Here is a 10,344-nt window from a genome sequence, read left to right as displayed (position 1 = left end):
AAAACAATGTTTGCTTTTTAACTTCCAATTTTTCTTCCGAAAAGGATATTTAAAACCGAATATGCCATTCTGGAAACTCTTGAAAACTTCAAATCAGCAATTGACGATGAAAAAATAACATGCGCTATCTTTTAAGATTTTTCAAAGGCATTCGATACAATCAATCACCAGATTCTTTTAGATAAACTAAGTAAATATGGCATTCGAGGTCTCCCCCACGCATGGTTTTCAAGCTATATAACCAATCGTAAACAGTATGTTAAAGTTGGTAATACAGAATCTAGCTTGATAACCATTACATGTGGTGTGCCTCAAGGTTCCACCTTAGGGCCACTACTTCTTTTGCTGTACATTAATGACCTACCTGAATCCTCAAAGAAACTGATTTTTTGAAATTTTTGCTGACGACACAAATATTTTCTATTCATCAAAAGACCCAGAACAATTACAAACAGTTATAAATGAAGAACTTGGAAATGTTTGAAAAGACTGTGCAGCAAATATGCTATCAATTAACTTCAAGAAAACCCATTATATGTTAATAGCTTTGCCGAGGAAGAAAGTTGATGTTCGAGTATCGGCTTGTGACATAGAACAAAAATCTCAAATCAAATACATGGGCGTCTTTATCGATGATTGTCTAAGACGGGATACCCAGCTCCAGTACATTAACAACAAAATAACAAGAAACATTGAAATTTTATACAAACTTAGATACGCTTAAACAGCTATACTATACGCGCATATATCCTTATCTTAATTACGGGTTAAAAAGCTGTGGTACTGCATGCCAAACCAAATTAAAAAAGATAAAAATAAGCCATAATAACTGCCTTCGCTGCATCTTCTTTGCAGACCAGAGAGAAAATGTAACACCATTCTTTACTCTATTAGAAATCCTTAAGCTAGAGAACATTTGTAATTGAAAATTGGTTCCCTTGTGCATAAGTTACAATACAATAAAAAAGAAACACCCCTGCACTCCATGATCTCGTTTCCCTAGCTTCTGATGTCCATAAATATAATACCAGATTTGCCACTAGTCAAAACCTGTACAAACCATTTTCTAAAACTAATTATGGTTTAGCACGGTTTAGAGTAGTGACATCACAAACCTGGGAGACAATTCCAATAGTATAGTTAAGTGTCTGCCTTACAATGTTTTTAAGAGGAAATACAAACTTTTGCTACTTGACAGCCAAACATGAATAATATATATTAATTTAACGTATACTATATACTGTAAACACTTTTTCCCTTACTGATGCATTTTCCTCTCCCAAGAGCTCTACAATCAGTTTTATAAATTCTACTTCCCCCCATTTTTGTAACTGCACAGAGGTAGTGGCCAACACGAAAGCCTTGCTCCTTTGGCCACTACGCACTTCTTCCCTAGAAGGTAAAATCACTTAAATATAATGCTCTGCATGTGTATTTTCTTATTAGAAAAATATATTGTATTTCAGTTGAATAAGTGTAAATAAAATCGAATTGAATTGAATTGAATTGCTCCGAGCAAAGTCGAATAGTCACAAACACCCATTTTCTGCCAAGCCCAGGATCTTATATGCTTTCCTGTTTTGTTTGTTTCAAATGTTTCCCTTCGTGACTTTTGCCATAGGGATTAGAAAATTGCCTTTTAAATCTATAAACCTTTAACCTTATTTAGCTTGCTTATCAAGGTCGCGGACAATTTAGAAACAGTTTCAGAAAATGGCAGTGCTTACAGGCTGGCTCTACTCAATTAGGAATTGCTTTTTAGGTTTTGCACTTCACAAGAGTGGAAAATCTCCCAATAAAGGAAGTATTTCGTGAGGAAAATTACTCCTTTTCTTTGCTGCAGACAAGGGACCACTGAATCTTTGATTTCTCACTGACTCTTTCGTGTTCTCAGTACAGAGTAATTCACGATCAACAGACAGAAGATTGATAGATGAAAATTAATCGTTTGTCTCACGATTGTATATCACAAGTGTTTGACCGGTATACAGCGGGCCCGGTTTTTCGAAAAGCCGATTAACGCTAATCCACGATTAAAAGTTAACCGAGGTTTGCGCCTGGGTCATAAAATTGTTTTTAAAAGCCAGTTTTTATGCTAATGGTAAAGAAAAGTCTACGTCAAAACTGAGGGACAAAAATCTCTTTGTAGAATCTTTGTTGATTGGTAATTAAACTCAAGTCAAAGCTCACGTTAACCCAGGATTAGCTTAATCAGGCTTTCAACAACTGGGCCTCGTCTTTATCAGACGATGGTGTCGACATTTTGATACACAGCCACTCAACATCATTGACTGATAAAGGCCAACTGTGAGACAAGCTGTTTAACAGTCGAAACGCCATGTTCAACACCTATATGCTACGCAAGGGTGAGAAAATTAAATAATTTTGATCTATCATGTCAAACCACGATGACTAACACCTTTCATGGCATCAAACAAGAGATTTTTGTTTATTTCTCATTTAATATGCTCCTTGTACATCATATCAAAGCCTATCTTACCTAATGGATACAAAAAGGAAAAAAAAAGAAAAAGATACAACCCCTTTAGACCCCCCTTACATGGCAAATGCCGAAACTACTTGTGGACGTGTCTCAGTCGTGCTTAAACACGTTTATATCACAAACAGAAAGCCGCTGTAGTCTGAACCACGGTAACGCATTTTTCCGCGGTCAATAACCTGACGAATCTTCTTCCAGCAATCGTCTTGATTGTAATTTGGCGCCTTGACTGTTACGCAGCCTAAGCTTTGTATCCCTGGATGCAGTCCTATTTGATTGCGCCCTTTTGCAGTACATTCGTTGTAACGATAATAGCCAGAGTTGTCCTCTTTCTTGTGGTAGAGATTGTACCAGTCGACCGCTTGGTTAGCACGCCTTTTGCCAATGAGGTACTCTCCACGCGGAGTGGGTCCTCCTTTGCGATCATCTCTGGTCTCCTTGATGGGTGGTTGTGTGGTACAACTCCATGACAAGTTACCCCTATAGAAAAATCAATAAATAAGTAAATAAACAAATAAATAAATAAATAAATAAATAAATAAATGCCACGGTGATGTTGGTCCAAATACTTCAGACGCTATCCCCAAACACTTAACACTGAAGTGTAACCTGTTATTCATTTTTTGTCCTGAACATATCACAGCAATCAAACATAGCACAGCAACTCACTTCAAGGTTCATTATTTATTACGCTGCACTGGACTTGTGCTTCTATTCTATCTGAGTGTGTGCATGTAAGAAAACATGCTTCCCAGTTTTTAAATTTACAAAACATTATTTGTGATAACTAACTACAAGGTTTAATACAGTTTTTTTGACTTAGTTTTAAATCACCTACTTTGTGCAATTGAGGATGCTATCGTTTCTGACAAAAGTGCACACCACTGCGTCTGGGTTGTTAGCCGGACCCCCTGCAGGACTTAATAGAAAATGATACAGTAGAAATTATGCTTGTTAGCCCCAGTAACTATGCCAACCACAGCCAGCTACTTTGGCAACCAAATGTACATGGTTTGGCGGACAAAAATTATTATCATTTCTCCAAACTTACCTCAGTCTGTTGGAGAATGCTTGACTGTTGAATATCGCCAACAGCAAGACCACGAGTACCACCTTTGGGTTCATTGTTGACTAGAAAAGAGAATTAGATAGTCAAATCTAACCTGAATGTTTTCATCATTGCCACATTATTTACAACATCAGTGTCCGCACAAAATTCGCGCACAGTATTTCTGGTAACTATATATGAGGACCAAATTTTATCTATTTATTTCCAGTGACACCTTAAACATTCTCCTAACTTCACGTTTAATTTTCCCTGCGCAACTTTTTGACACTTCAGTACCAGAAGTTACTTGTAACTGACTGACTGACTGACTGACTGACTGACTGACTGACTATCACGTGCTATGCTACTGGTCGGACGTGTTTTTAGTCCGCTCCGCAAAATGCCGGAGAAATAAGCCACCTTTTTGCTCGAAGCTGAACAATTGAAATGAATAAGAATAGCGAAAAACCAAACGAATCAAAAATGTCCCTTTTACGCTAAAATCGGCTTCCTTGCATCCTTTGCTAATTCGGTTAGTAAGTAGTTTGTTGCGCCTTACTTGTCCGTGTACTGTTGTTTTCTTTTTATTATCACTCATTACCCCTAGCAAAGTTATATTAGCTCTTCTTTGCTTATTAGTGTATAGCTGCAACTTATCCTGGCTTTTCGTATCCTGGTTTTACGTATTGGCGTTTACGTGTTTCTTGTTTTTTATGATTCAAATATAAAATAATGACACTACTACAAGTAGCCCTAGCGCTTTCAAGTTAGTCAATTTTGTTAAATATATTTTATCAAGTTTAGAATGCCGCAATACCCACATAAATCATTTAAAACCTTAACGTGACAACTGCGTTTAAACCATCTTTTTGCTCGCTCAATGTAAGAGGTTTAAAATAAATAAATAAATAAATAAATAAATAAATGTTCTCCTTACTGTTCACCATATAATCATTTCTTTAGAAGTACCCGGTAGGAATTGTTTATGCATAATAAGACTTCGTATTAAGTGGTCATTCCCTTTAGTCTCGTGATCTGTACGGGTCTTTAAAAATAACTAAACACTGCCATAAGAACCACCAGGTAGTGATTTTAGGCCATATCCATTTATCTCTCGCCTTTTTTAATTTCCGCCCAAATTACACATGGCTAAGCCATAACGGCTTACACAGGCTTGGACTAGGCCGAGGTGGCCATCGCGAACGGTCGTATATTTTGTTAATTGAGGTGTCGAACTTCCCTTGTGAAAGCGAAGATTCAACTACCTGTAGTAGTCGTCGTACGACTGGTGCAAGTGGTGAGTGTGATACTTTTTAGGAAAATAACATGACGTTTATTTTTCGTTGAAGTAGTCAGGTGTGCTGGCATCTTAGGGAAGCGGCCAAGTCTATTCGTACAAGTGGTGAAACTGCATGCATCTCATTAAAGAAGTGTTCAGGCCTAATACAAGTCGTACGTGTCATAAAATTGCATCTAACTAAGTAAGGGTTCTAGCCAAATGACATATAGTTCGATGAAAAAATCACGGCAGGCGAATGAGTACAGGACGGACAAAAGCATTGCAGGAAACTGGCAAATGATGTACGCATGGCTCGTTATAAACCACGCCAGCCGAAGTAACGAACACAGAAAAAAGGGCCATTGCTAAAGAAGGGATTTGAAAGAAATAACAACAGAAAACAACATCCATGTATAGCTCGTTCTTAACGACCCCTGCCGAAGCAAAAAACGTAACTAAACACGCCATTGTTGAAGAATGGAACAGAAATAAATAACAAAGGAAACAAGGAAACAATGGATGCCGTAGAGGAGACTAGCAAATGATGGATGCATGTCTGGATCGTTATAAGAGCACGCCAGCCGAAGTAACAAACACAAATAATAAACTTCCATTGGTAAAGAAGGGAACGGAAATAAACACGAACAAGAGAAAACAAGCCAACTATACATGTGTTTATGGCTTGTTCTAACTATTCAGAACAATTTTTTTATATATCAAACAATCCAGAACAAATTATCGCCAAACATCAATACGTTTGTGCGTAAATAAAACTTACCGAGGCGGAAAGGACGACCTCTCATTAAAGGGATGATTGAGCCCGTTACAGCTCAACGACTTCAACCCGGGCGACCCAAGGTTTTTTAACCAATAAGAAGCCGATTCGTTAACAATGAATTTCGACTTTGTGGTTTTAAAAGCCAATCAAATTCATTCCTAAATTTAACTTGGTGATGGGTACAGACGCTATAAAAATACACGTATCCTGAAGTGACCGCGACCATGCAAACTTCGGGATTTACTGACCGGTTTAAATTTATAAACAATTTGAAAACAAGAAATGGCCTTTATTCCAACCAACAAACCTAATACGAAAACCGAAAACGTGGATCTAAAGGGAAATCCGCAACGAATATATACTAGGCGGTAAATACGGCAGACAAAATTGTCGTTCAAACTTTCCTAGCGACCAGACATTCTCCCGTTTAAAGGTAAAGTTACAGACATTTCAACGCAAGAACTTGAATTGTGTCTTCACATCAGGTAAACTGTAAACTCAACATTTCAACCGGATAACATAATGCAGTATAAATGATGCGGTCTTGCATTTACACTAGTGAAAGGATGTCAACATTAGCTCGCTTGTAACGCTTGATAATATAGGGCAATTCACAGTCTGCATCTTCGTTCAATGGAATTTTGTTGGCTAATGTGTTTTAAGGAGGAGTAAGTCCTTATCAAGTGCACTTCTGTCTACATATTTGACGTAGTTCTGTTTCCTCAGTCAAGCTGTACACACAATCGGAAAATCAAATCAGTGCGATCGCCTCAAAATGTTTATCGATGGAATTTTGAATCTGCTGCGTCTGTTCCCATAGTCGAAAAATACAATTTAATTTTAGGATAGAATTTGATTGGTTTTGAAAAAACATAAAGTCGAAATTCTTTGTGAACGAATTGGCTTCTGATTAGTTAAAAAAAACCTCGGGTGGCTCCGGTTGAAGTCGTTGCACTATAATGATATGGCGTAAATGTACTCGAATTCCTCTGGCGAAAGGAAAAGGGTACTGACACAAAGAATCCACTCCATAAATTCATTGAGCTTGATGCTCAACGACTAAGCAGAGTTTTATTTAATAAACGTGACTGTGTAACGGAGGGCAGCAGGGATGGCGTGACATGGTGAGAGCACTCGCCTCCCACCAATGTGGCCCGGGTTTGATTTCCGGACTCTGCCTCATATGTGGGTTGAGTTATTTGTTAGTTCTCGTCCTCGTTACAAGAGATTTTTCTCTGGGTACTCCGGTTTCCACTCCCCTCAAAAACCAACGTTTTCAAACTCCAATTCGATCTGGATTTTTGTCAAACATGTTATCATGAGCCTCTGGCTCGGGACATTAATTGCACAAGCACTCCCCGAGTTAATGACGTTAAATGTAATTTACTTTACTGTGTTATGTACTGCTTCCTTTATCAAATAAGGATCAACAACATCGACCAATCGAAACAAGCAGAAACGGCGACAATTGTGAGAATTCGGCTATATTTCAGAATACCAACTTAAAAACCTTTGACCATGGAATATACAGATTATAAGTGCATTTAATCTTAAGTAATGGTCGGCAGGAATTCGGAAACACAAGTCTTAGACGCTCAGTGTAATTATTCATCGACTACGGGACTGCAGGCCTGCAGGAGCGCTAGTCTTACACACTCACTTAATCTTTCATTATTATTCATAGACTACAGACTTCTTTATTGTATAAGATTGACTGCAGGACTACGACGACTGCGGGACCGCGGCCGCAGTTGGACCAGTTGATTTGTACTGCTACAAGTTTGTTAGGTATTCTGAAATTGCGAGAATATTCCGTAGAAATTCTCTTTACTACGAGAGAAAATAAGATAGTTACCTCAGGTAGTAATTGATGTCCCTTTTTACCAGTTTTCCGCAAAGAAGGATCACTGAACACTGAACAGCACTGACAACTCTTGGCGTAAGTTCAAACGGGTTACACCCATTTTTGTCCCCAGAGCCTCCTGTCCCTCTTAGCCGGCGGGGCCTTCGTACGAGGGAAATGGGGCTCTGGGGACACAGGGCTTGATTGGCTAGTCTCCAAACAAAAGAAATCTAAAACGGAAGTGAAAATGTTAACGGCAGAGCGTGGATGGGCGACTAGCGGCCTGGCGCGAAAAACAAAAGAAATGCAGCACGACTGCGGACGCTAAAAAATCACTAACGATTCTCCGAAAAAGCCGTTGGCATTTTTTTAAACATCTGTCAGGGTGTTATAATCAAACGGTTTTAATAAGAAACCACTCTGTCAATAATTTCGTGAAGGAAACACGGTGTGGAGTTGGCAAAAGTCTTTTAGAGTTTTCATCGGGAAGGGGAGTTTCGCTCGATGATAATTTCCCCCCAAAAAAACTCTGTCACAAGATAAAAAACATTTACGAATTGCAGTCTTTAATGAAAAAGAGTCTATCTTCGCAGGAGCTTTCGTTGGCTGAGACAAAAGTGAAGGAGCTCGCAGTTCTACGCCATTGAATGGCTAAATTTCCCGAGCCTATCGGTGCAAACTGCTTCTCGCCCACGTGACGATCACAAATGGCTGAAGCATTCCCCACAAATTTCTAACTTGGAATAAAGTACAGTAAGGGACATCTCTCTCAGCTCCTTTAGCTTTGCGTCTTAAGGCGGCAAGAGGGTCTCTATTTCATGTATGTTGGTATCTAGCAGCAGTGCAAAATATGTTCTTTCTGTTTGAGTTCACTGCAATGCGGATATGATGACAGGATCCACCATCCCTAAGGAATTTGAAATTATATCTCTTGTTTTCTCTGTTGCTGTTACTGTCAGTACAACTATAGGTACATTAGGAAACATGGCACTTAGCATACCAAGAAACAGGTCTAAAAATAATTATTTCCCTATGAATATTATTAATTATTAATAATGTTTAATATGCAGTTGTTTTGCAACATCCATTTTCTGATTGTTTTGGTTTTTTTCTCGGGGTGGGAGGGGGAGGGGATGACGGCGGAATTTGGGAAATTACCTAATTGAAAGTGGAAGAGGGCAACACAAAAAATTTACATGTGCACTGTCATCCCTTCAAATCTAATACCTGCTAGAATTATCTATGAAACATAAAAAGTGTGTCACTGAAAATATGAAAATTCCTTAAAATTGTTTCATAATAGAAATTACATTCAACATTTGGTCTTTTTTAGAACAACTTTTTAATTTACTTAATATTTGGAACACTCATTGAATCCAATGAACTCAAAATAAGTCTCTTGAAGGCTACAGACACATAACATGATTAAACACACAAATGTCAATGCGTAATATAATAAGTGAATGAGTTGATGTGTGCTGAGGTCGAAATGGTTGAATTTATAGCAGAGATGTATAATCCAACCTAATGAATCTGTTGGTAGTTTATTTGCAGGTATAAATACTAGAGATGGACTTCTTGTCTAGGAGGAACATTGAACTTGAACTGACAAGTGTTTCTAGTTTATCTGATAATCAGTCATCTGTGTATAACAGTATGGGCACAGATTATCCTTCTTATGGCATTCATGTATTAAAATTATTAAAAAGCATAATTGTTAATAGAACTGAGTGGAGTGCAAAGTTCAATATTTAGTAATTTATTACACCCATTTTGAAATCACATTTCTTTTTGTCAATGTTAACATTTATTGATCTGGGGCCGGTTGTTCGAAAGCCGATTAACGCTAATCCCCGATTAAAAGCTAACCGAGGTTTCCAGCTCGCTCGTTAAAAATGTCTTTAAAATCTAATTTTAAGCTAGTGGTAAAGAAAATTCAACGTCAAAACTGAGGGACAAAAATCTTTTTGAAAAATCTTTTTTGTTCAGTAATTAAACTCGAATCAAAGTTCTCGTTAATCTAGGATTAGCTTAATCGGGCTTTGAACAACTGGGCCCTGCTCCAAGAAACCCGTTTTTAAGTTATTATTATTTCATTTTATCTTCATGAGCTAAAGGGATGTGATTTGTGAATAAAACGCACTGTTGAGAGCCAATAAATTGAGCCCTCAAAACGCCAGTTCCATCCGAAAAATGCGAACGTATTGTAGTCATTTTCCCATTAATGATTTGCATAACATTGTACAACTTAAATATAATGACAGATTAACCCTCACAGGTTTGTAGAGTGTGATTTATGTTGATCACAAAGTATATAGTTCTAGAGTATCTATATGTTTATTGTGATGAGAAGTAGAATAACACTTGCTGCCATTCTGCAGTGAGATGTGCCTCATCAACTACAGCTGCTTTGATCTTTTCCCTAATCTCAACACTGTCCAAAACCTTCCTAATTTTTTGTTCAATAAAATAAGCTTAAATACACTTAATATTCCTTCCATTTGGGATGCAGAGAAGTTTAACGATTCGCCTCAAAGAATCATTACAGATGGTAATTTCATGCTGTCAAGTTTGATACCTGATTCCGCGGCGATGCGACCAAAATCAGAGGCACCCAACAGATCGTTTCGGTAAATTATTTGTTCGGAAGGCCCTTAATCCCCTGCAATGTTTTAACGGGAATTTTCACCTCGAGCTTTCGTGATATGGGAAATTTAAGGCCTGTCGTTGGGTGCCCCTGCAAAATGATGGAGTCACTGACCTCCAGCCATATTAGCGAGTTTACGCAACAGGACGGCTGATGTGGTGGGACGGCAAATTGTCCTTGTGTGACCAACGTGACGGCCAAGTATTCATGACTCTAGATTGTAACATTTCTACCGCTCGTGGTTTTCAG

The 10,344-nt window shown here is 38.2% G+C and overlaps 1 protein-coding gene across 1 annotated transcript; it reads right to left on the bottom strand.

The window, feature by feature from the left end:
* Positions 1-2,342: 2,342 nt before the first annotated feature.
* Positions 2,343-7,559, bottom strand: LOC146480570 (uncharacterized). Its single transcript, XM_085109809.1, has 4 exons — positions 7,461-7,559; positions 3,552-3,631; positions 3,339-3,419; positions 2,343-2,980 (listed from the first exon to the last, which is right to left on the bottom strand). Exons 2-4 carry the CDS (start codon positions 3,623-3,625, stop codon positions 2,614-2,616), a joined length of 522 nt encoding a protein of 173 aa, XP_084965935.1. The 5' UTR covers positions 3,626-3,631; positions 7,461-7,559; the 3' UTR covers positions 2,343-2,613.
* Between the last annotated feature and the right edge of the window lie 2,785 nt (positions 7,560-10,344).

Source organism: Pavona decussata, unplaced genomic scaffold (assembly GCF_977016875.1).
Source record: "Pavona decussata unplaced genomic scaffold, jaPavDecu1.1 SCAFFOLD_53, whole genome shotgun sequence".
Classification (NCBI taxonomy): domain Eukaryota; kingdom Metazoa; phylum Cnidaria; class Anthozoa; order Scleractinia; family Agariciidae; genus Pavona; species Pavona decussata.
The sequence above is the reverse complement of the archived record's forward strand: the minus strand, read 5'-3'. Positions and strand labels throughout refer to the sequence as shown.